The 27,775-nt window shown below is 35.4% G+C and overlaps 1 protein-coding gene across 9 annotated transcripts in view; it reads left to right on the top strand.

The window, feature by feature from the left end:
* MPDZ (multiple PDZ domain crumbs cell polarity complex component) overlaps window positions 1-27,775 on the top strand; it is a 162,164-nt gene that overhangs the window by 21,470 nt on the left and 112,919 nt on the right. For 8 of the 9 annotated variants that reach the window (XM_045840214.1, XM_045840218.1, XM_045840219.1 and 5 more), the window contains exons 2-3: window positions 9,212-9,279; window positions 10,718-10,884. In XM_045840214.1, coding sequence (XP_045696170.1) covers window positions 9,264-9,279; window positions 10,718-10,884 — 183 coding nt within the window. In that variant the 5' untranslated portion in view covers window positions 9,212-9,263. Of the gene's footprint in view, window positions 1-2,840; window positions 2,928-9,211; window positions 9,280-10,717; window positions 10,885-27,775 lie in introns of all 9 variants that reach the window. The other variant, XM_045840215.1, reaches the window with a different exon arrangement.

The following is a 27,775-nucleotide window of genomic DNA, read 5'->3' on the forward strand; positions in this document are numbered from 1 at the left end:
GTCAGAACAGATTATGTTTATGTGCTCCCTTCAGTTTGGCCATCCTTTCCCGAGGTGGGGATTGGCGTCTGCCCTGTGTTTGAGTTCGGGAGTAGAACCACAGCAGTGTTCATCGTGTCCTGCCCTGTGGCTCCCTCTCCTGTGGGGCTGGCTAAGCCAGGGCTGTGCGCTCTGTTTCTAAGACTCTTGATCTAAAACTGGTGGCCAAACTAGCAGAGTAGCCTCCAAAAAATCAGAGTAAAATTTTGTTTTTAATGGTAAAAGTGAAAGTTCCTTACCACATACTAATTTTTGCAGAAGTCTTTTCATAATATTTTCTCTCAGTTTGCTGGAAGTTAAGTAATCTAGCCTGAAGAAATTATTTTTCTGGAAGCATTTACCAATTGTAAAAAAAAATATTTCCAAATAATTGAATAGTTGGAGGTAAAATCTTTTTACTCTGAGGAAGGATGATGGGATTAGAAATAAGTAAGAAGGAAATAATCATCCCTAGTCCTATCCTCCAAATTAGATATTAATATTTTCATATGTTTACTGCCAATCTCTTATTCTAATTTTCATTATAAAAGTTTCAAATGCAGATTTCACAGTGTGCACATGACAGTGAATTATGATTGCAGTGAACCCTCGCATTACCTTTCAGTTGTAATCACTGTTGGCTCATGCCCAGGTCTTGTGTCTTCTGTTCCTTCCATTTCAGTGAGGCAAATCCCAGACATTTCATTATTTCATGCATAAATACTTCAACCCAGTTACTTTCTACATATATACTTTAAAAACATTACAAAAGTATAGTTTCCTTAAAAAAATAGAGAAAGGTAAAATCCCCTCTGACCTCCCTCTGATCCAGGCTGTATCTTCCAGCTGTCCACACCTGAAAGTAACTGGTATTATAATTGATTTTAGAATGTCTCCTTTTAATTAATTATTTAATATTATGAGAGCACAAATGTACATATTTGTAGTACATATGAGTATTATGAGAGAACATATGTAGCATATTTTATATATTTTAAAAATATAGATCAGTGATATTAAACTATACTTATTCTACAGGTCTCAATTCATTTTTGACATCTGGATAGTGAATCTATTCTTTAATAAGTGAGTCTGATCCATTTGTGTTTATTATGAATACAAATACCTGGGTTTATTTTAGTCCCCTTGTTTTGTGTTTACTGTTTCTTTTCCTGTTTTTCCCCCTCTGTTCCACACCTCTTGTAGATTATTTGAGTATTCTTTATTTCATCTTTTTTCCTCCTAGTTTATAAATTATGGATTCCATTTCTGTTTGGTAGTGATATTTTAAATTTTTGACATACATATTTGGCTTATTTTTCTAGTAGAGTTTAAAGTGAAACTACTACTTGTAGCCTGTTATAACTGGAATATTTTTGCCAAAAATACCATTATTTTAAATGTTTACAGTTAGTGGTTTCATTAGTAGAATGAAACCTTGTCAGTTAGATCAAAAATTCCTTTTTCAGTAGTGGGTGAATGTTTTATTTGATTGAACCTAATAGCTTTTCTCAGGCACTGATCAAAATTGAATACTTCATAGTATTTTATGTATCTGCCATAAGAACAGCTACCCTAAGCCTTGTTTTTCTGATGTAATTATCTTCCCTGTAGGATTCTTAATGATCTCCATGGTCCTATTAAAGTTATCTTTGCTTTATATCTCTCATCCTTATTGGAAGTAGAGTGTTCACATGGAGAAAGAGTACTTGTTAAGAGGGGTGTGTGAGGGGATCGGGTTATTTGGGAGGTGATAGTGGGTTGCTACATGAAAGCAGGTTGTTTCATAGCACAAAGAACCTTATACTAATTACCTCTGGCAAAATGGAGCTCTCTGTAAGACAGAGTAGTGTTAGTGACTGCATCTTAGGGACCAATTACTCTGTTTCCCTGCCATTAGCTGTGTTAGTTCTCTGAAGCTCTGTTTCTCTGTCTCTATCAACTGACTTGTTTGCTCTCTCATAACATAGGCTTGCATGTGCCTCTTCATTCCTTACTCCTCTTCTTTCTTTTCAACTCTAGCTCTACCAGTGGTTGGTTTATTTTTAGAATGTTTCTCAAGTTCCCAAGAGAGACTAGCCCAGTTCTACCTTTCAGGTCAGCACTTAGATTGTCTTTCCTTGAGTGAGGAGCCCAGCCCTTGTTCCATGGGTTCTGATTGGAGGAGAGAAGAGTCATAGTGACTAATGTGTTTTTTGGCGTAAGGGCTGTGGAAAAGTTGAAATCTACAATGTGGGGCAAAAGTAGATTTATGGTTGTTCATATGGAAAATAATACAATGATTAATAAATGATAATATAAGAATAAACTTTGTGTTTTGCATACTTACAACTGTAAGCCTACTTTTCCCCCACCCTGTATATTAGTCAGTTCGGGCTGTCACAGCAAATACCATATAGACTGGGTGGCTTAACAACAGAAATTTATTTCCTCATGGTCCTGGAGGCTAGAAGTCTGCCATCAAGGTCTTGCAGAGGTTGGTTTTTGTGAAAACTCTCTTCCTCTCTTGCGGATAGCCACTGTGTCCTCACATGGCCTTTCTTTGGTGTTTACATGTGGAGAGAGGGGGTAGGAAGAAGGAGGGGAGGGAGCAAGTGATATCTTCTCCTTTTTTTCTTATAAGGTCATAGAAGTCTTATCTCCTAATGCAGTCACATTGAGGGTTACAGCTTCTGCATATGAATTTTGGGGGCATGTAATTCAGTCTGTGGCAGCTTTATAAGGTACAATGATTCAGCCTTTTAGACTCTTGATAAGGACAGATTTTATTTCTAGAAGAGTCATACCCCTGATATGCTGTTCTTTCTATATTTTCTCTCTAGGTGATTGGTATTACCATCCAGTCAGTAACTGAAGCAGGAAAGCTGGAATTCGTGCTAGACTCATCTTTGTTCCATCCATATTGCCAGGTCCTGTTGCTTTATGGCTCTTAATTCTTGAATCCATCTCCCATTTTTATTTATTTTTCACTTTCATCCCTATTTCTAAAAATTGTCTGGTATCTGGCCTTTTTCCCAGTTTCTTTTGCTTCTCATTGGTCTTTCACAGCTAAATATTTAAACTCTTTAAGAACAGTATGCAGCACCCTCATCATGTCTGCTTCTGTCCTTCCCCCTCCTTCAACCTCAGTCCAGATGCAAGAAACCACTTGCAGTTCTCAAAAGGTATGATGCATCTTTGCCTCTATGTGGGGACCTCTTTTATCACTCTTTCTGTCCTAAGTCCCATCTGTTCTTTAGGACTCTCTGCAGGGGTCTCAGAAGCTTTTCCTGTCTCTTTCGTTTGGGTGTGGTGTCCTTATGTCATCTTGTATTTTAAGTGCCAGTTTACAGGGTTTTTTCTTCCAGTCACTTTGCCTTTTGGTTCCCAGACTGTGCCCTTATTTCTCTAATTCCGCCACTCAACAACGTCATTCATGTAGGCTTCCCATGTGTGGTCGAATCAGTAATAACAGAACTTGAGTTCTTTTCTAATCCTCTGATCTCCTTGGCATTTTCACTTTGGATAGGTAATTTATCTTTCCATTTTATAAAAGAAGGACAAGACTATTGATTTTGAATCAGTATTTTGAAATATCTTGTAAAGACAAGGTTTCTTGATACCTGATTTTCTTTGATTTGGGAGAGTAAAATAATAGACATTATTATTATTGAAGGAATTAAAAAAGATTCATAAATGCCAACTGCAAAATAAAAATATTGCTCACAAAAGCTCTTTTGATCAAGACTATAAAAATGAGGCAGAAGTTGCTAAAAAGAGGCTGAGTGTTTCCTCTTGGATGACTGCGTGATGTTGGTGTCATTTGTCTGCTTTTGGAGCAATAGTTCAATAACATTATCCTAGAATATGAATTCTGACTGAAAGGGTAAGTGTTGCTGTCATGGCCAGTTGAATTTATGACAAAGTACCTGCAAATGACTACAGCCTCACATTTGAGAGCTAAGTTCAGGTAGTGCTGATGCAGCTATGAACAAGACAAATGCTAAATTTAAATGCAGTAACAGATGCTGAGCAACTCTGACAAGCCACAAACCATTGCAGAAGCTCTTAATATTGTACTCCTCTTATAGTCAGAATTGTTTAAGATATCTAGAAAATTGTATGCATTTGGGACAGTTTCTTTTACTAGAGTTATTTTTAACATAAAACATATTTTCACTTGTTAGTTGCCATGTAATCTGCATTGGGCAGAATGATTTGTTTTATGTTTTAAGCACTGATTGTCTACTACATAAAAGCTGTGCCTACATATTACCAGTACAACTTGTTGAAACAAGTAAAATTATTAGTCAATTATAACATTTCTGTTTCTAAATAAAACCAAATATCCTATTCGATTTTTATCCTCTGTTGAAACTAGTGTTACTGACCCATTTTTGGAAAATCATATGATCACAGCTAAAATCTTTAGAAATTTCTAAGGGATTTGGCAACTCTGTCATTATGTTACAGTTTTTCAGGAATTGAAAAGGTGTTAAATTAAAAATGATTTTGAAAAGTTGAGTTTTTTCCTAAGCTAATATATGGATAAATAGGTTTTCCAGATAAAGTAATAGATTCCCAGTTAAATTTGAATTATGTAATCAACAAATTGGTGATCAGTATAAATTCCGTATTTTTTGGACTATAAGACACACTCCCCCCAATTTGGGAGGAAAAGGAGGTATGTCTTATAGTCCGAATGTAGCTTACCTGGCTCACTGTGGGGGAGTGGCAGTGGAATGGGGTCACAGGAGGCAGGAGCAGGGTTACCTCTGCATTTTCCTCCCAAATTTGCGGGGGGGGGGGACGGGGAGTGCATCTTACAGTCCAAAAAATACAGTATGTCCCAAGTATTGCATGGGATGTAATTATACTACAAAATTTTTCATATATCAAAAATTCAAACTTAACTAGGTATCCTGTATTTTCATTTGCTAATGTTGGCAGCCTTATATTGATACAAAATTTAAAAAATATAGAAGAAATGAAGTGCAAAATAAATGTCTCTTAATGCCCTCTAGCTTCTCACATCCTATTATTAATCTTTAGAAAGCTCGTAAAAATAACCCATGCTTTACTAACCATGCTTATATTAGTTACACCTACAGAAACATTTCTGTCCCTTGTATATAAATACTAGAAATTTAATACATTGCCCTGGACTTTTTTTTCCATTCAACAATGTATTTATACCATGTGATTTTTTTTTTTTCAAGACAGTATGGCAGATACAGGTAGTGTGATAGAAGAATTAGTGTGCTCTTTGAAATGAGGCAAAGTTGGATTCAAATGTGAGTTCTCTAGCTTACTGGCTAGATGTGTGGCCTTGAGTAAGGCCTCGGCCTCTCCTTTCCTCTGTTGTATTATCTGGAAAATGGAGAGAATAATGTGCTAGGCAGTGGAGGACATTGTGGAGAGAAAGATGGTCAGGGTTCCTGCAGCCCTGATGTAATGTGTATATGTAATGTGCCTGGCTCTGTAGTTCCTCATAGGTACTGAATTAACTAAGTCACTATTGATATGTCTAATAGTTTTCAGTGCTATGGCTACTGAAACAGACAGGTTTAGTTATAACCAGATAATGATATGGCCACAAACACAATATACATCAAGAGTAGCTAGAAAAGAACTAGTATTTTCTTTGCTATTTAAATAAATATTCTTATCCTTGTATTGAGGGATTTTTACCTTGAAATGTAATAGCCATTTTCTTAATGTCCTTTGAATATTAATATAAGGAAGCTTGTTTTTTTCTGGAGTTTTTCTTTAAAAACTTGGATTTTAAAAGTGATTTGTTTAAACATACATGAACTTTATATAAATGGTGAAGATTACTGATCTTTCTTTGATATATCTACTATAGTTTCTAAAATACTTAATTCTGACATGTTCATATCTTATATGGGTTGTTGGCTATGTTGTATTGTTGACACCAGTCCATTTCAGATTTTATTCATTTTGGTTCCTTGAACTTATTATTATTATCTATCAATAATTATTTTTAGTAGTTTATTTTTTATTATATTTTTTCATTGCTATTTATCCTCTTCCACTTCTACCACCTCCCCTCCCCCTACAATCACCATGCTGTTGTCCATATTCATGTGTCCATTTTCCTTTTTGCTTGATTTCTCCACCCCCCAAACCACACCCCCAGCTGTCAACCTGCTCTCTGTGAGTCTGTCTCATAGTTCAGTTAGATTCCATATATGAGTGAAATCCTATGGTATTTGTCTTCCTCTGACTGTCTTATTTCACTAGACTTTATACACAAGTCGTCTTCCTCTTTCTTCCTTTAGTTTTTCTTTGTGTGGGGCAAGGTCTACACAGTCTTGAACTTGGAAAGAGGAGAGAATGGTAAGGTAAATCTTCTTCCTATCAAGAGGTGCAGGGTATTGGAGAAGTTAAATTGTTAATTGACTCTGGAGCTAGAATGCCTGGGTTCAGATTCTGGCTCCATCACTTACTAGTTGTATGACCTTGGGCAGGTTAATTAACCTTTCTGTGCCTTAGTTTCCTCAAGTGAATGGATTAGGTGAGGATTAAAGGATTTAATTGTGTGATATGCTTTGTATAGTACCCAGCATGTGGTAGGTGCTGTTATCATTCCTTCTGTTCCAGCATTAGTGTTGATTACTTTGTTACTGTGTTTATATCTCATTTCTTCTCTTTATTGCCTCTCTGCTTCAGCTTCATCCAGGGTCACATGAATTGCTCAGAAAAACCCTCAGAACTTGGCATCTGACATGTATTGGATCTTTTTTAAGTCTTACTCATCATCCATGACCCACTGTTAGCATTCAGATACCCTTCTATTACTATATAATGATACCGTGTAGAGATGGGTAGTGAGGGATGGGTGAGAAGGAGCATTTATGCCTGCTGCTTAATAGGAGTGGACTCCATATCTGCATCTCAAATATTCTGTGATTACAAATGAGTTTCTTTATACTTAGATCCTTGGGATAGGGGTATAGGACATAGAAAGGGCCACATTTTTTTAAATATCCTGTCTCTGTCATGATAACTAATGGTAAAATCTGGAAAATCATACACACACACACACACACACACACACACACACACACACACACACAAAAGTTCCATGTATTTGTTTTAGGGACATCAGAGCAGAGAAAACAAACAAATTTTTTATCACTGAAATCCAGAGGAGTAGAGATTTCATCTGGGAGCTAATGTCACTGACTTGCAACTTGAGCCTTAAAAACAAAAACAAAAACAAAAAACCTTTATGATCATAAGAATTTATCTGAAAAGGATGAATTCTTTTTTCACGTAACGGGCTTGTAGGTAAACTCTTGGACAGCACTGTTTCTCTTAGTTGGGAATTGCCTATCCTATACTTCCTTTGCAGACTCCTTCTAAATCACTGGGTCTCTAAATTCAAAGGGTGGCCCTCTCCACCTCATCCCGATACAGCCTATCTTTCTGAGTTAACATTTTATAAGGGAAAGAGAATAGCACCAAATTTTATTGTGTATACCAAGCATTCATGTATATAATTTTACCCTTTCTGAACTTTAAGAGATTTTCAAATTCAGAAAAGATAGATGAGTGACTTAAACACATATAGCTAGTAAGTGTTCAAGTTGAAATCCTCAGACTCCTTAATCCATGCTCTTTCATTGCTGCCATGCTTCCCCTTGGGCAATTTAATTAAATATACCTACATAGATCTGGGCTTCCTTATGTTGGGAAGTTTTTAATTGTTAGAAGTTAATAATTTTTTGAGAGGGGAAACCTAATTATATGCTCTTTTATGAAGGAATGTTATAGTCTCCCCGTGAAACCATTAAGTGCCTGGTATTGGAGTGCTCATCTTTGTGGTCTCAGCATTAATCCTGCATATATATTTCATAGTTATGATTTATGCAGTGAGCTGGAAATTGATATATTTTATTTATCTAATTTATCATAATATATGCAATGAATAAGTATGTTTTCTGGAAAACTGGAGTTCAGATGCTAGGCCCCTTGCTCAAGGCCACACTGCTATTTAGGTTTCAGTTCCAGGTTAAAGTGAGGGCTCTCTTGACACCAGGGCATGTTTTAAAACAAGTGCCAGTGGTTGAGCTTTTGACTGCTTGAAATGAAGTTGGTGGTTTCAATAGTATATTTTAAATTGGAGTAAGGAAAGTCAATAAGTATTGTTCTCTGTTATTACCCAGAGCTAATTGCAGGTGTTGATGGTCTGCATGTGTTCACATATATACCTCACATACTCCCCTTCCTTCCAAACGCAGTTTCTCTTAAAAGAAATAACAGGAGGCGACTGACTTCTTCCTCCTCAGAGAAATCCCCTTTCTCATCTTCCAGATGAGAGTAAGGATGTGGTTGTAGATTCTTTCCTCCATTGAAGGAATTACTGACTTCCCAATGACTCATTTTTCTGCAAGACAAATGGTAGACTTAACTGTGGAGATATTGTGCAAAATTGGTGGACAGCAAAGATTAAAGATGGGTTAGTGATGTGACCTTTGTCAGTGGAGAGCTCAATTCAGTACTTAAAACTGTCTTGACAAGTATTGTCAGAGAAAGATGAGATCTGTGTGAGTTGTAGCATTTGAGAAGTTTATGATTTTTTGTTTATTTTTTTATGGGAAAGAGGAGAATATTATAGCCAGGAGAGTATTTTGAAAACCTTTAAAGAATCTCTTTTTAATGTAGCACTCTTTTTATTCAGTTTTTTGCCCATGATTTACCCCACTACCTCCCAGTGGCTGGTGTACTGCTAGCATGTCGCAGTTCGTTTCTGATTGGTATGGATGTGCTGTCTCCCCAGTTACACTGTGAACTTTCAAGGCCAGGATCACACCTTCTGCTTTTTACACTTTAATTTTTTGCCCACAGAATTTCTTATGCAGAGTCAAGTTAGCTTTTTACTCTGAGAGTAAGAATCTTTAAATGAATCCAAAGTTTTAGTGAGCTGTGTTGAGGAGCTTTAAAGGAAATATTCTGCATATGTTTGTAATCTTATTTAAAAGAGATTTTATGCTGTTAACCTTATTTTGCAAGTATTACCTGCAAAATAAGATATTTTCGCCTATAAGGAAAACTGTCTTTTAAGTCAACAAAATTTTAATGGTAAGAGGAATTATAGTAATATCAAGTGCTTTCTATAGTATATAGTTTCAGAATATAATTTTAAAGTTCTGATAAAACATGACTGTTTCATTTTTTTTCTGCCCAGAGTTCCATTTTGGCTGCTGTTTATAGAGAAGAACACTGAACGTTAAAAAAACATGTTAGACACTATAGGTAAGACCTATTACTTTCTGACTGTTTTTAATAAGAATTGAAAGTCCTTCCAGTGGAATCTTTGAAATATGGTATGTTCTAAGTAGCAGGAGTCTATCGTAACTTGATTTTTAAAAGTTTTTATTCACTAGTATTAAACTAAGGTAATGTGTTTCTATATTTGTACAGTTTCATCTGACGTGTTATAAAAACATCATTTATAAACAAAAGTTAAAAGCATATGCAACGTTTTACTAATTTTGAGTTTTATGCTTAAATGTAAACCCAGTTCTTATGTATGAACCTAATGGTGGCTTTTTATTCTGAGATACCATGGGAAATAGGACCCAGGATAAGGTTTCATCTGTATCTTTATTATAATTTGCTTTTAAATTTCTGCATATGAGCAAATATTGCTCGTTTAAATTTGTGTGTTTTTGTGAACTCATGGTGAACATTAATTCATGTTTTAATGTCCCAATTTCTGTGTAATTCCATATTTAATGTTATAGAAAGTACCTTTGGTGATAATTAATTCTCATTGTTTTTGAGTAATATCATATGGCAAATATATTTTAATATATATAATATATAATCTGTTAGGGCATATAGTTGAACAGGCTCCATTTAAAAAGTAAATTTGGCTTCACTTTTAAGTAAGAGAGAGAGCAGAGGAGGGAGTGAGTCAATGTGTGTGTGCACACACATATATGTGCTTAGGGAGATGTTTTTAATTATTTTTGGTAGAAATTCACTATCTGGTGGAACATGTAAGATGCTGGGATTATTATTACTATTATATTATTATATATTTTGCAGATTTGTGTCTGGTACATTAAGTATGGTCAATTAATATTTGAATTATCATAATTATAAATTATATATGTAAATTTGATATTTAAATTTTGAGGGAACTCTAAAAGTATTAAAAAGTTGTGTTTTTGAAGTGATATATGCATTACTGTGATATATTTTCAAGTAAATTCTCACATAGAGGATGATTTTCTTTTCAATATATGGCATTGTCATATTTTGGATGTTATGACTATCCATATTCACTTATATGTGAATTACATTTCTAATTTTTCTTGTAAAAAATTTTTAGTAGGTGAAAATATCAGCATTGACAGGAATACTGAGCATTTAGTCTCAATAGTTTTTATTAAAGCAGAAATAGCTGGCATTAGAACTCAGATATACTTTATCTGAATTAGTTTCTGTACTTTAAAATTAGTTGCATGTATCATACACTCTAATCATTTCCCTGCTTGCAAACAAACTTTCTTACAAGAAACTTCAAGTTTGAGGGACATATTTATAGTGACATGTTTCAGTCCCTCGTTTTTTTTTCTAAGTCAAGTTTATGCTTTCAAAAAGGAATAGTTGTAGGATCTCTATAAGCATGGGTTGATGTGTATGTTTGAATCCTGTTACTGATGGATGCTGCTCTTTGATATAGACAAAAACCGGGCCCTGCAGGCTGCAGAGCGCTTGCAAGCCAAGCTGCGAGAACGTGGGGACGTGGCAAATGAAGACAAACTGAACCTTCTCAAGTCAGTCTTGCAGAGCCCACTGTTCAGTCAGATTCTGAGCCTTCAGACTTCTGTGCAGCAGCTGAAAGACCAGGTAGGACATCACTCACCCAAAGCTGGCATTCACGGCTTGGCATAGATCTTGTGAAAGGCTGGCGTTTTTCTGAAAGGGTGATTTTTGTATGTGTTAATGAATAGTTAATGAAGTCATTTAAACCTCCAAAGGAGACATTCAGATTCACTGTGGCTTTTCCCCCCCTAGTTATTTTTGTAATGGTTGTTGCTGTATATTGTAGATGATATGACATTGTGTTGAAGGTTGTGTGAATGCTAACAAAAGAGCCTCTACAGGAGAAAGGGATAATAAAATATTGGAGTGGTTGGCTATAGACTTGGTTTCCATCATCACCAAAGCTCATGGTTCATGTGATCTTGCTCATTCAGATTCAGACATTCAGTATACTTATAAGATTTCAGATAAGCCTTGATTTGCATGTGTAATCATGTGTGAAGAAGGGAAATCACCTCCATTTTAACAGTAAAAGGAATAATTACACTGTCATCAGTTAGAGGAATTGCAGTTCACACTTCTTAAAGGAGTGTAAGTAGCCATTCCTTCCATGACAGCATCAGATGGTGATAAACATTAGAACTTCTAAATGTAACAGTTTTCTCTGTAAAAATCATGAGCATTAAAAAGCCCTAGCATTTATATTAAAACTGAAATATATCACAATGACAGAATTAAAATTGAAGTCAGTTATTTGAATTTACTAATTAAATCACCATTTCTCAGGTTTTAAAAAAATATGTAAGTGATTTTTTTTTTTTTTTTGTCCTCACTCAACATTCTCTCACTGCTTTTAGAAGGAGAGGAAGGGGAGAGAGAAGCATTGATTGGTTGCCTCCTGTATGTGCCCAGATTGGGGATTGAACCCATAACCCAAGTATATGCCCTGACCAGAAGTCTAACCCACAATGTTATGGTTATGGGGTGACGCTCCAACCAACTGAGCCACACTGACCAGGGCAAAAAAATATTTTTAAAATGGTTGTTACCCTCACAAGGTTGGAAGTCAATCTATGCCTTCAAACCAAGTTAATTCCCATTCTAATATTTTTAGCATTAATTTAATGGTATTGGATGACTTGCTAGCATATATTCTGTATTAAAAGGTTAAAAATGAAACTTAAGACTAGTTTTATAATTCAGTGAAAGAACAGCTCCAATTAAAAATACTTCAAATGCATGCCAAGTGCAAAAATAACCCAAACAAATAGTAGCAATGTCATGAAACTTCTTAATCTAGATATGTTGGTAGCCAAACAAATTAAATGAAGAAGAATCTTTAAAAATATTTTTCTCTAGTGAATTTCTACTTAATGATTTTTAAAGTTATCATCATGAATTATGAAAAAGGTGTTTTGTTATATGTAGTTGTGTTTGTCCCCTTTGTAAGTTATTGAAAAGATTGGTTTTAGACACTCATTTTCAGAATGGATGGGCAAGATTTTGGAGAAACCAATATCCTGAATATAAATGTGATTATGATGTGAAAAACTGGTTTTTCCGAGAATGTGAAGTTGAGCAGGTGCCGTCTCCCTTGTTGTATTATGAAGATGTGATTAGAATGAGAGGAAAAGTTGAAACAAAAAGTACTAGTAAGTATGTCAGGAAATACCACTAGTTCAGTGAGATAACTGTAAAAATGCCCCTTATGGTCTGCCTGATGTAAGTGGAGTAGCATTTGCACTTGCCAGGGCTGCCCAAGGGAGGGCATAGAAGGGCCTACTTGTTGCTGAGCTGGTTTTACCATTTCCAAGTAGGGAACGGACTCCAAAACTGTCTCAGCCCCGTGTGATTCAGCTGCAGCCTCCTCGGAAATCTGTGAAGCACAGTATCATCGTATGTCACCGTCTGTGACTATATACAGTGTGGTGTTGTTTTTGTATTAATGGTAGACACTGATATATTTCAGGATTAAGTAAGCTGTGAGGTTGGTGACTTCTGAAGACATGTCTCACATACCTTTGGACTTTTGGCTCTTAGGTCACCTGTTCAAGTTTTGAAAGGGTCCAAGGAAACCCTGTGACCCACACCGTGCTTCTCATGACGACTAAGGGAGGGCCAGTGACTAGAACTAGAACTCAGTTTTCTTGGCCTTGCCAGGCACCGCCCTTGCCCATTTCTGACTGTGCAGCCCGTCTCACATAACTTTTTCCCCCAAAGGCAGAAACTTGGTCCTTAGCTGATAAAAGTTTAATTTTTGGTAAAACCACTCAGGTGGTTTTTAACCTCCTGAGGTTACAACTTCAGGAGAGGTGACAACCTCTCAGTTGTTTTGATTCTTTACCTTAGTCTCCATTCTTTACTAATTTAACTTCATTCATTTATTGAACCAGAGTTTTGTCTTGTATGACTAGAGTACAATTTCAGAAACTTGTATTATTTTCTGTATTAAAGTTTAAACACAAATATTCCAAACTTTGATAGACTTAAATTCTCTATATAGTTTACCAACTGCTAATATATAGTATAATATTTAATTAGTGCACCTAAAGAATGAAATATTTTTGTGCTTTTAAACCAGTAACTACACAGATCTGATCAATAGTGGCTAGCTTTTGTTTATTACCTTATACCTAGATTATGTTTTCAGATGTATGATTGTATATGCACAGTAGGTGCAAGTTACTGTCTCCATCTTTGTTAGTATTATTGGTATATTTGGTCCCTCTGAATTTTTCCACCACAATTCTCCTGTCTTTTGAAAAGCAAAGGGAGAGAATAATTGAAAAGCTCAAGGTATATGCAGTATAATGTAGAACATGATCATATAGTTGCTTTAATGACAGATGCTGACATGCCATGTTGAATTAAGCCTACAATTTTTTCCCTCAGATCCTCCTCATTACGTCTATTCAATAATGTTTAATTTTTCTAATTTGCTTCTTCAGTATTAAGACTGCTCTTAGATACCAAACTGTTTCCCTTTGGCAAATTAAACACTTGACAGGTGTGTAACTGAGAGGGCAAAGAAAAGCCATGCCCTGAAGGGATGTGCTATTTAAATATTGTCAGAAATATTAACAGGACTGAGAGTATAATTGATGCCTCTGTTTAACTCTGCCACATTGTGCATTGTTCTAACAGCCAACTAAAAGGATGTGTGCTATTAAACCTGAATAATCTCTAATGGCTCCAGTTTATTTCCTACTGCATGATTCCTGTTAAGTGAAGAGAAGAAAAAAAAAAAGAAATGTGACTGTGTGTCAATGGTCTGTCAAGTGCAAATTCTCCAGTAGTATCCTCCCTGTCACCTAGCCATCACAGCTACTAACTGCAGGGCTCAATGCGTATTCATGACAAACATCCAGCCATTGAGGGGCAAATAAACACGTTAGCAGTTTGATAATAGAAACTTGTCAGCCATGAGGAAATTGGATTTGCATATTTATTCTATGATGCTTCTCCAGTCCTGTATAGGTGTATGCTCCTTTCTTGATGATTTAATTGCCTTGCCTTATGAATTGACCACAGGCACTAAAGGAAACATCTTTTTACCCTGAGTCAGTTGTAAGAAAAGAAAACTGTGGATTAAAATTATTTTTTTCATTATAAGTTTGGGACTAATATTTGAAAATTTATATTGCTGGTCTTTGTTTCCTTTCTTCCTTCCCTCTCTCTCTCTCTCTCTCTCTCTCTCTCTCTCTCTCTCTCTCTCTCTCTCTCTCTGTCTCTCTCTTTGAATCAAAATAGTTGATTCAAAGATATCTCTCTCTCTCTCTCTCTCTCTCCAACAGAGATGAATTCTAAGATTGAAGAAAAGATGTGGGTTAATTCAGATTATAAGAACTACTGATGTGGGAAACAAGCCCCGAGGCACAGAATATTCAGAGCACTCTCCTTGTAGTGATTTCCAAATTTTTTGGAGTGTGACACTCTTTTGTTGTTGTTTTTATTTGATATTTCCAGACTCCTACTTCATTCAGCTTTCTCCCAGAAAAGTTTTGATATGCACATACACACACATGTCATGTAGCTGCATATATTACACACACACACACAATTAAGTCAGATTTTCTCATGTTTTCTTGTAACTTTTGACATCTCTTGAAATAATTGGAGAGGTACTGATTTAACATAAAATCAAGTTGGAAATTACTTCAAGATCGTCAGGTTCAGTGTTGATGAATATTATATTTTTTATTTTTACTTTTGAAATACAGTCTTAATGGTATAAAATTTTGACTTATATATCTGCTTATAAGTTTTACCTTAGTTTGGTTTCTAAGTTTAACCTGAGTTTGGTTTATATTTCTATGTCTCTACATGTTACTATTCACATTCCAAAAGGTATTTGATACAACCTCTGATGGCAAAATATGTTGATTAATAGTTGATTCAAAGATAAATCTAAACAAATATCAAATAAAAATATAAGAACTATATTTTTCCAGCACCTTGGGTTACTAAAGTTAATTATATCATTTAATTTTTATTACCCGTGTGCATTGGCAAAATAACAGCAGAAAAACTGGGGGATTTTGTATTGCTCAATGTGAGACATCATTCATTGAGCCAGATTTTCGCTTGTCAATGATTGGAGGGTTATATCATGGATGCTTCATAAAAGGAGGCTCACAATCATTTACTAATAAAACTTTACTGAACACCTAAAATCAATAAAAATACAATGAATAAATAAGATAGAGGTTCTCACTATCCAGAGGGGGAAATAGAACATATATAAGCTTCTGTAATTAAATAGAACAACAAGAAGGTAGGTGGTATGAGAGAAAGGAATTTCTAACTTGGACTAGAAGAAAAGCTCATACTGGAGATAACATGGGTCTTAAAAAATGGTTAAGAATTTTCCATAGAGGCGAGGAAAGTAATTTCAGGTAGTGGGAGCAGTGAGCGTGTACATGGGTACAGAACAGTTCTCAGCTGGGTGTGATTTTGCATTTTCCCTTCCTAGGAGACATTTGGCAATGTCTAGAGACGTGCTTGATTGTCCCAGTTGGGGGTGGGAGAGGGCATGCAGCTGATATGTAATGGGTAGAGGCTGGCCAGGGTTGCTGCTAAACATCCTCAGTGCACAGAGCAACCCTCCAAAACAATTATTGGGTTTATAAAGTGTGCACTGCTGAGGTTGAGCATCTGTGAAATAGTCACATAGAGACCTGTGTTATCAGAGAAATGAAATATATGCAGGCTGTTGGTAAGAGGAACACTTGCAAGCCAGATTGTGAAGTATTTAGTAATTTAGGTTTTTTTTTTAATCACTTGATAACTTTTAAAATTTCTCCACATTAAAAAATTGTAAAAAGATATAAAATTAAGGAAAGAGTTTTAATGACAATTTGATAGGTAAGACCTTCAATTATAATTGTAAATACATGAATTATTCTTCTAAGAAACGCTTCTTTCATATTTCTAACAATGAACAACACTAAGAATACACAGTAAGAATACATCACATTCAAACTTACTAAAGTGATGGTTTCTCTTCCAGAGGGTGCATGAGGAAATGTACAACCTGTATTTTATTTTCTGATGCTTTGTCTTAAAACAGGAGCTAATTTTAGAAAACCTAGAGAAATACTGTGTATTTTAGAGAGTCTCTTTCAAATATCTGATATCAGTTGGGGGTGCTATTCTGGGGCCTGCCTGCAGGGCCACCATCAGTAGGTATGTATTTGTAGACTGCCAAGTCAAGTTTATGGACCAAGTGTAGAGGTATGCTACTTTTAAGCAGTAGCATCAGTAATTGATAATTTCTTACATTTTTATTTTTAAGATCGATGGAAAGATGAGAATTATTTATTAAATTTATTGGGGTAACATTAATAAAATTATATGTTTAACATGTACAGTTCTATTTCAACATAATACAACATCTGTATATAGGGCTGTGTGTTCACCACCCCAGTCAAGTTTCCTTCCATCACCATTTGTCCTCCCTTTCCCCTCTTTTATTACCCCGCCCCCCACCCCCCCCAACCCCCCGCTGCCCTTTCCTCTGGTATTTGCTGGGTTGCTCTCTGTGTCTATGGGGTTTTTATTTTTCCTTTTTTGGTTAATCCCTTTGTGTTTTTCACACAGCCCCACAACCACACTCCTTGATGGCAGGCATCAGTCAGTCCTCTATGTATGAGTTTGTTTGTTTTCTTTGTTAGTTTATTTTGTTCTTTATATTCCACATATGAATGCAATGATAAGGCCGTTGTCTTATTTTGACTGACTTACTTAACATAAAGCTCTTCAGGTCCATCTGTACTATTGCAAAGGGTAAGGTTATTTCTCTGCTTCCCTCCTCTTCCCTCCTTCCTCTTCTTACTATTGAGTAGTATTCCATTGTGTAAATTTTTATGGCTTGGTAGTATTCCAATGTGTAAATGTGCCACAGATTTTTTTTATCCACTCATCTATTAATAGACACATAAGCTACTTCCAAATCTTCACCATTGTAAATAATGCTGCAATGAGCATAGAAGTGCATGTATTCTTTCAAATTAGTGTTTTGGGGGTTTTTTTTCCAGATATATTTCCAGAAGCAGAATTACTGGGTCATAGGGCAATTCCATATTTAGTTTTCTGAGGAAATTCCATAGTGCTTTCCACAGTGGCTGCACCAGTCTGCATTCCCACCAACAGTGCACTAGGGTTCCCTTTTCTTCACAACCTCTCAAGCACTTGTTGTTTGTTAATTTATTGATGATGGCTATTTTGACAGGTGTGAGGTATTATCTCATTGTGGTTTTAATTTGCATTTTTGTGATGATTGTTGAGCATTTTTTCACATGCCTATTGGCCATCTGTATGTTCTCTTTGGAGAAGTGTCTATTGGATCTTCTGCCCATTTTTTAATGCATTGTTTATTTTTTCTTTGCATCTGCATGAAATTAAGTATCTTTTTCTATTCCTTTGCTTTTAGTTTCTGTGTATGGAAAGATAAGAATTTTGATAGCTGAGCATTTTATTGCCCTGTTTTGAGTTTTGTTATTAGAAAAATACTGTTTTGTGCAATTCCTGTCTCCAACAACAGGAATGGCTGTTTCCTCAGGTTTATTTTATTACTTATATAAGTGACAAAAAAATGACCCTTCTCTCTATGGCTTCTAATTTGAGACTGAAAGGAAGATGATTCATCTGTAGGCTTGTAGTTAGTAAAGGGGAAATGACTCCTGTCTCTCAAGAATGCATAAGTTAAATTATGACTTGGTGTCACTAGGGTGGCGGAGGGGAGAAAAAGAAAAAAAATATGCCTTATTCCTGTTAACAGAAATTATCTAAAAATGGACTGGAACTTTTCCCTGTGTATATTGCTTATGAAAATGAAGAAAGGTTTTTCTTATCCCTGAAGTGGTTTGACTTTTGTGGTAGAGTATTGCAGCCATGTACCAGAAAAGAATCTGTTTCTTGAGACTTTAATGTACATTGTCTAGAAGTTTAAAGAAAAGGAGTGATTCTTATGTTTTTGCATTTACCATAAAGTTTATTTACTGTAGGAATTTCAAATACTTTATTTTTGGTACAATAACAGCTTTTAAATGTTTGTTCCTTTAACTAAAAGTTTGTAAATATAGAGCCTTTGAAAGGACTAAAATTCTTGTTTTATCCTGGGCAAGAAGGCACTGTTCATGCTTTTTATACAGTGCTGGATTAAAATGCAACACCATCTTGCTATTGGGTATGCATGTGTGTCTGAAACAGCAAATGGTGCTAATTGTGTGGTGTCTTTGTGACAAAGTTAAATGATCTTTGGAGGAAAAAATGTGAAATTTACTGGGTATAACCCAAATAAAATTTTAACCCAAGTAGTAAGAACAGTCAGTTTACATTTGAAGCTTTAGTAACAGTAACATTCACCTTTAAGAAACCCCCGTGTACTGTGTGAGCTTTGTCTCATTTAATCAGTCCATCAGTTCAGAGGAAGGTGGGGGTTGTCCCTATCTTTGTTGTGAGGAAATTGGGGTTTCGAGAGGTTTTGTAACTCATTTTGGACCACAGACTATTCATTTGTAGATTTAAGAGGAAAATCTAAGTTTCTCTGACCCCAAAGCCAATGTTTTTACTTTTAATTTATACTGTTTCGAAACCCTTAGTTCTCTAATATAAAGGAACAAATAGATTGGAAAAAAGAATCAATAGTATTCTTAAATAGAAATGCACTTAAACGAAATATTTTGTACACTCAAATTTATTGTCATTTCTCTTAAATTCTGCCCCTAAATTTTAACTATAGGGCTCTTAAAATATAAACTAGAATTTTCATTCCATTTCTATTTATAATTGTACTTGATTTTAAAGTAAATATAGATAGTGGAATGAAAGGACAATATGGCAAAGCAACATTAGTCTTCATGTGTTCATTTTCATATACAGTGGTGGGCAAAAGTAGGTTTACAGTTGTGAGAATGCCAAACAGAGTTAATAAAGCTATTGTCACAATCATGATTTGCATGTCTTTTTCCATACAAACAACTATTAACTTACTTTTACAATCCTTGTATTTATATTGTACTTTTCTGTAGGGTTTTGTTGTATTTTTATTTTTCTTTAAGCAGACTATGACCAGTGAATCAGTTTTATGTGTCTTCTAGAAATGTGGGACTGATAGGAGAAACAACTGAAAAAATTCTAACGTGTAGTTTGTCTAAATTTTCATTTTCTGAATTACTATTTGTCTTGGCATTTAAAGTAGATTAACTTAATTTTGATATCTTCTCCTGTTTGATATAGAAAATTTCAGCATCCTTTGATAAGAATATTATTTTTGGTTAAGCTACATTCTTTAAATGTTTTGCCTTGGAAGTTTTGCTAAGAAAGCACAGAAGTGTTGAGATTTAAATAAAGAAAAGACGTTCTGCAAATGCACATCAACACACATGTCTAGACTGTGGTGTCTATGCTGTGCTCCGCTTGCCATTTTTTCTTAACAAGCATAAAAAGCAGTTTAGGAATTAATTGTATTTTAGATTTGTTTGGAATCCATTTAATACTTTGGGGATAAAAACCATGCCGTATTCATCTTTGACTACTTATACCTAACATGATAACTTTGCTCAAATTCAGTAAATGATTGCTTAATTAATGAATACATGAATATTCTTAAATATCCAGAACTGTGGTACATTGATTTATCTTTCCTTATTAAATATCTAATTTTAACATGCATGAATGAGCCAAGTAACAAATTACATTGAAAAAGTTTTTCTCTTGGTAACCATATTGATAAGATGTTCCTTTTCCTCTTCCTCCTCCTCCTCTTCCTCCTCCTCCTCTTCCTCCTCCTCCTCCTCCTCATCACAATGAACAGGTATTACATTTTTACTGTGTGTCAGGAACTGTTCTGTACAGCACCCTACAGTCCTTCTGCTATCACGCTTCCTTTGTGCATGTCATGTGTTATGCATATAAGTTCTTTGGCCACTCCATTTCCTGTACTTGCTCTTAGCATCCCCATGCCTATTCTGTAACTACCAATTTGTACTTCTTAATCCCTTCACCCTTTCCTCCCATTCCCCAGACTCTCCCTCCCCACTGGCCAAGGTCCCAAAGTTCTCCATATCTGTGATTGTGTTTCTATTCTGCTTGTTTGCTTAGTTTGTTTTTTAAATTTGTCGATGGTTAGATATTTATTGTCATTTTAATAGTTTTAATAGTTCATAGTTTTTATATTTTTCTTAAATAAGTTCTTTTAATATTTCATATACTGATGGTTTGGTGATGATGAACTCCTTTAGCTTTACATTGTCTGGGAAGCACTTTATCTGCCCTTCCAATTTAAATGAAGGCTTTGCTGGATAGAGTAATCTTGGATGTAGGTCCTTGCTTTTCATCACTTTGAGCACTTCTTGCCAATCCCTTCTAACCTGCAAAGCTTCTTTTGAGAAATCAGCTGACATGCTTATAGAAACTCTTTTATATGCAACTATATGTTTTACTTTTAAAGATTTTATTTATTTATTTTCAGAGCAAGGGGAAGGGAAGGAGAGAGAGGGAGAAAAACATCAATGTATGGTTGCCTCTCATGTGTCTCCCCCACTGGGGACCTGGCCTGCAACCTAGGCATGTGCCCTGACTGGGAATCGAACCAGTGACCCTTTGGTTCACAGCCTGTGCTCAATCCACTGAGCTATACCTGCCAGGGCAACTTTTAAAACTCTCTCTTTACCTTTAACCTGTGGCATTTTAATTATGATGTATCTTGGTGACGTCCTCTTCGCATCCATGTTTTCTGGGACTATCTGTGCTTATTGGACTTGTATGTCTATTTCCCTCACCAAATTAGGGAAGTTTTCTTTTATTATTTTTCAAATAGGTTTCCAGTTTCTTGCTCTTTCTCTTCTCCTTCTGGCACACCTATAATGCAAATGTTGGCACCCAGCAGACAGTTACATACCAAATTGGAGCACTACCCAACCACCTCCACAAGCCACAGAGGGAGGTGGTTGTGGCCAGGTGTCACAGCTAGTCCTACCAGCTTTCTAGCCTCGGTAAATACCTCTTATTGACCTGCTGACAGCAATGAAGACTCATCTACAAGAGGAGGAGTATTCAGCCCACATGGAGGGTGCAGCTTGAGTACCCAGCTTGGTGGGTAGGGGAGGCTGTGCAGCTGGACCGTACAGGACACCTACTACATTAGGCCACACTACCCAGGCGCAGAGTCAAAGCAGTTCTCCCTATACATGGAAACAAAAATAAGGAGGCTGCCAAAATGGGGAGACAAAGAAATATGGTCCAAATGAAAGAAAGAACAAAAGTTCAGAGAAATAACTAAGCAAAGTGGAGATATAAGCTATCAGATGCAAAGTTCAAAATTCTGTTTATACAGATGCTCAAGGAATTCATTGGGTACTTCAGTGGCATAAAAATGATCCATTGAGAAATAAAGAAGATGCTAAGTGAAATGAAGAACATTTTACAGGGAATCAGCAGTGGAGTGGATGAAGCTAAGAATCAAATGCATGATTTAGAATGTAAGGAAGAAAAAGACATCCAACCAGTACAGCAAGAAGGAAAAAGAATACAAAAAATCGAGGATAGTTAAGGAGCCTCTGGAACAACTTCAAGTATTCCAACATTTGTATCATAACAGTATAGCCTTTTTAGATATGTGTGGATATCCTTCTTTGATACGGCACCTAAGCTCTTTGTAGTTTCTCAAAAATTAGTTACAATGAAGTATCTGAAACCAAACCAATAAAAGTTTTGTATTTAGTTACAATAAAATGTGTCCCTCTTACTCTTTGAATTTTTTACACCTGTGTATAATTTTGTATCATCTTGGTAATCTGAAAAGTGGAAAAATTACATTTTATTGTATAATATAAAAAATTAGACTTGGTAGGATAGCTTCCCATTTTATCAACAGAGTCTTTACACCATGGAAAGTTGTCAAGCTTAAGGTTGCAGTTTTAAGTTTGAAAATTCTAATTGTCACTTGAAAGCTCAAATTTTACTATTGGCAACAGTTGCTATCAGTTGTTTTCTTGAAGTGACAGGATTACTGTTTTCTTTTTCAAGAAATTATCTGCCATATACATATCTAAGCCTGCATAATCACTTTTTGATATTCAGTAGTTTTTTCATGTAATATGTGCGTGAAAAAAGTAGCTAGTTCATCCTGCAACTCAAAAAATAGTGCTTTACCTTTAAACAAGTTTTATTTTTTATGCAGTGTAAGTGCTTGAAAAGACACACTGTACACTCAAGAGTCAAGATTGAAAAAGATCAATAGTTTTATTATTTCATCAAGAACTTTTAAAGTGATTCAATGGATGGAGAAGTAAGCTATTGCTCTTGATGAGAGGAGCTGAAAAGAATGTCATCTTTTTCTTTATCAGCCTACCACAGACACCTTTCCCACAATGGTGCTAATAAAAAATAAAGGTGTTATCAAAACAGATCAAACAGTATGACAAAGAAACCTTTTTTTCTTTTGAAATTTGTAGAACTGGAATCTTAGTAGAAGGTTTGGGGATAGGTTAAAATATGCTGTTATATTTTACTTCACAATAGGAAGTAACTTTTTTTAAAATAGTAAGCTTAAAATTCTTTTTTTATAACAATGTAAAATGAAGTTTAAAACATAACTATGACTGCTTTCAATTCAGTTTATTTTCTAGTCTTTATCCAGGTGTTCATGTATGTTTTAGGAAATTGGTGGTGGAGTGATATATGACTCTTTTCATATAAAATATTTCTCAATATTTTAGTTGAATTTAGACCTTCCTTAAAAAACTAGTTTATGAAATATACATGGAGAACTCCACATTATGCTGCCTGAACTCAACATTTTAGTGAGTATGCGTTGTGGCTTGATTTTAATCAATATATTTTAAGATGGAATTTCAAGAAGAAATAAAATCTTTTTAGATGCAGCTTTGTAGGGAAACTAGAACATTATAAAATAGCATAATCTGCTACTTGGCCTTTCGCTTAAGTTGATGACATTGTATAGAAGTACAAAGTCTGTACTTGAGCTTGTCATTTAATAAACTATAGCAGTCAGCATTGCTGTGGTAGATGTTGATCATCTTTGTATACTTGTCTAAATACTAAAAGGGAAAAGACAAGACTCTTATATAATCTTTAATTCATTTCTGTTTTTAAGTGTTGAAGTGTTTCTTTAAGTGTTCTTGGCTTTCCATCTTGAGTCTCATGGTTGATAGTTTATCCTTTTTCCCACAGGGGAATTTTAAGACAAATATACGGCCTGAAACTATGGACTCGTGTGTACAGAGGGGCAGCAGGAGGAAATTTACAGTTTGGTTACTCAGAATGACTCTTTAATCATTCTTTTTTTTATGGTTTGTGAAACAGTTGGTTAAGGAATTATTTTCTAAATTCAATCTCCTTATCTTTTAAATTTAGCAGCCACTGGTAGTCAATATCCACTTTAAAATATCTGCAAATTATTGTGTGGGTTCTAGGCCACCATATGCTTTGCTGTTCAATAGGCATAGCTAATAAAAGTAAAGTATTTTGTCTCAGTAGGTTCATGAACTAATCCTGGTGGAGTAATTTTATAGGATACCTAACGTATTAGTGATTGTGGAAACCATAATCACCATCACCTAGAGCCCAGTATCTTGGATGTTTAAGGTGCTCAGTAAGTATTTGAATGAATGAAAGTAAGGTCTCATAATAAATGTAAAATTATGCTTATTTCATTTAAAAATGTCCCCTGCCCCTTTTATAACTTGCTGCTACATTTTGTATCTTGTTTAGTTTAGGAGCTGTGAGCTACTTTATGTCCAAAATAGTCTTGTCACATTAAGCTAATCCCCTTTGAACATGCAACTCAATTTTTTTAATTAGCTTTAAAAATAAGGATCATTAAATCAAAGTGCCACCATCAATTATTGTGCAAGGGTTTGCCTGTTCAATAATGCATCAGAGTTGTGCTGTAATCAGTATTTCACTGAAAGATTTATGGAAAAGGAGGCCTCCCTTGGTTCCAAACTTGAAATGCAGTTCTATTATGTATAAATTTTTTTCCTGTGATTGCTACCATTTTAGGTACTGTTTTTCGTTGAATACTCTCAGCAGCCTATCCATCTTTCCATTTTATATTTGGGATCAGTTCCAGAGAGTGTTTTACAGCATTTTTGCAAATTCCTTTTTTGTGTGTGTGTTCTGCAAGAAAAAGAGACAAGGTGCAAATTAAAAAAACAGTCTGCATTTCTGTGAGGTGCACCTGTTATGTCAGATTCCCCAGAGAGTGCCTCATTTCTTATTTCTGATTATGTTAAGGAGTAACAAACAAATGAAAAATGGGAAATTGAATTAGCATTATATGTTTGTGAAATTTGTTTAAAGTCTATGAAATAAGGGTTGCAAAAGCAGTGGTCATTTTTCTTGCTTAATTCAACATAATATATGAGCTTCTAAATGATAGAAACGTAATATCCATAAAATGTACATAGTGTTTGGATCACTTTATTCTCATTGCTCTACTAAGCATTGAGAGGAGGTTGAAGTAATAAAAACACAAGGAAATTCAGCTTGATCCCAAGCAGTCATCTTTGTAGACAATTGTATAAGTAGTTTGGAAAGATTGATGTTAGCCATTAAAATAGAGGTAATGATATTAACTTCTTTTTCAATTAGCAACCCAGAAGGGATAGATGAAATTTAAGAAGACAATATTTCAATATTTTGTAGCAAATTTAGTTAAGTGGATATACGTATTTGAAAAAAATTTGGTTAAGCTTAAGTGTACAGAGCACATTTATATTATCAAAATGTTTTTAAAATATTTAAGGCATTGACCTCTTTGAGTATTTTGGAATGACATTAATTTTATAGAATAGGTATTATTGAAAAACTTAAAAAGCAATTTGTAATTTTGAAATCTCAATTATGTGTCAGCCTAGTGCCAAGATGGGTCAAAATATTTTAGTGTAAAAGTATAACATAATGTTTATTTTTTCATCTTGTAATTTGACCTGTATCTAAGTGACTACAAGTTTTAAAAATTCATAGTCTTTAGGGGAGAAAAATTTAACACATTTTCATAGTATTCATCTTGACTGAGTACTTGTTAAAGGATTTATTCTGGGAATGGAAATTAGCCAGTTGAATCCATATGAAGCCTGTGGAGGGTCATCCGTCACAATATTAGAGTAAGCTTCATCCTCAGATAACTAGTTTTTATATTCTTCACCATTTAAGGTGAATGCCTGGTAATTGAACTTTAGTTCAGAGAGTCTGAATAGTTTGTAGAGGCTGCTTTTACTTTTATGGACAGAGGTACTTGTGTATCATCCATTGGAGTGCCTAGGTTCTGTGTTCTGATCATATCACTTATTTTGTAAACTTTTTAAAAAGTGAGAAGTAACATATAGTAAAGAGCAAAATTATATAGCTCAAGGGTTTTTGTTTTAGTGAGTTAACTTTACACATATAATCCTTCACCTAAATCAAAGTATAGAAAGTTACCACTACTCCATAGTACTTTTGGTGTCTCCTCAGTCAGTCATAACCCTCTACCCTGTAGGAATCACTATTTTTTTCTGGCCTATTTAAGATATAATTGACATATAACATTGTGCCAGTTTAAGGCATAGGTGGCAAACACAAGGCCTGTGGGCCAAATCCAGCTCTCCACCTTGTTTTACCTGTCTGGCATCTTGTTTCTACCTGGTGGCAGCATCGAGCTCTTGCTTAACTGTTAAGGAGTAGTTACATTTATACAGTCCTAAAACTACGTCCGGCCCTTGGAAGTCAACTGCAAGGCTGATGTGGCCCCGGGTGAAAATGAGTTTGACATCCCAGTTTAAGATACATAACATGTATTTGACACTTTGCTATGAAATGAATACCACAATTGGGTTAGTTAACACATCCATGAACTCACATAACAACCGCTGTGTGTGTGTGTATGTGTGTGTGTGTGTGTGTGTGTGTGTGGTAAAAGCATTTAAGATATACTCTCTTAGCAGCTTTCAAATATAAAATACAGTACCATTAACTATAGTCACCATGATATACATTAGATCCCTGTAACTTACTTATCCTGTAACTGGAAGTTTGTACCCCTGGACCACCATCTCTTCATGTACCCCTTTCCCGAACCTGGGGCAACCACCCATCTCTTGTGTTTCAATGAATTTGGCTTTTTTAGATTTCACATGTAAGTCAGATCATGTGATGTTTTGAGTTTTATCATATAGATAAATATTTGAATTTTATATAAATGCAACCTGATTATATATATTCTTTGTGTCTGGCTTCTTTTTCTCATTTCATATCTGTGACATTTATAGTATATGCAGTGGAAGTTCTTTTCCATTTTCATTGTATGAATATACTAGGATGTATTTGTCCATTTTTTGTTGATTGGAGTTTTGTTTTCTCTAGTTTTTGGCTACTATAAGTAAAACTGCCTGGTACATGTCATTTGATGTTCATAAGTGTGCAGTTCTCTTGGATATCTACTTAGAGTGAAATCTTTCCATCTTAAGTATATACAAGGTCTGTCCAGAAAAATCCAGCCATTGTTAATATAACAAGAATAGTTTGCAACCTCGATGTAACCTGGCAGCCAAGGTGAGTGGACTGGAGTGTACAGGTGTGAACAATGATGACTTCACTGTACTAGTCAGTGGGGGGTGGTAGACACTGTTGAATGAGCCTGTGTATTGTGTGGCTATAGCATTCAAAATGACTGAGTGAGTAGAGCAACAAATCTGCATCGAATTTTGCATTAAGCTTGAACATTCCTCTACAGAAAATACTCAGTTGATTCAGAAGGTTTTTGGGGACAATGCAATGAGTGCAGCACAAATAAAATTGTGGCACAAATGCTTCAAAGATGGTCAAGAATCTGTTGAAAGTGATCCACATTGTGGAAGGCCTGTTACAAGCAGAACACCTGAGAATGTTGAACGTGTACAGGCTGCAATCAACAAAGATTGGTGACTGACTCTGCAAGACTAGAAGTTAATCTGGGGATTCCAAAAACTGTGTCCAAGATTTTGATGCAGCAACTTGGCATAAAAAGTGTCATGGCAAAATTCATTCCCCAGCTTCTGCTACCAGAGCAGAAGGAACATTGTGCTGCAGTTGCTAATGACTTGATTGAAACTGCTACCAACAAAACAGATTTTCTCAAGAACGTCATAACCAAAGATTAATGGTGAATCTATGGCTATGATCCAGAAACAAAGGCCAGTCATCCCAGCGGAAGTCGCCTGGGTCTCCTTGCCTGAAGGAGTCATGGCAAAGTTGCAGCAAGATCAAGACCATGTTAACTATGTGTTTTGATTGGGAAAGTGTGGTCCAACATGAGTACGCCCCTCTAGGCCATATGACTAATGAGTACTACCTCAATGTTCTTCAGGGTTGATAAATATGAAAATGGCCACAGCTATGGGCACCTGGTGATTAGCAGCTTCATCACAACAATGTGCCTGCTTATGCATTACATCTTGTGCAGTTTATTGGCGAAAGATCAAATCACCCA

The sequence above is a fragment of the Phyllostomus hastatus genome, unplaced genomic scaffold (assembly GCF_019186645.2).
Source record: "Phyllostomus hastatus isolate PE091 unplaced genomic scaffold, TTU_PhHast_1.1 phas_contig_34, whole genome shotgun sequence".
Taxonomy (NCBI): Eukaryota; Metazoa; Chordata; class Mammalia; order Chiroptera; family Phyllostomidae; genus Phyllostomus; species Phyllostomus hastatus.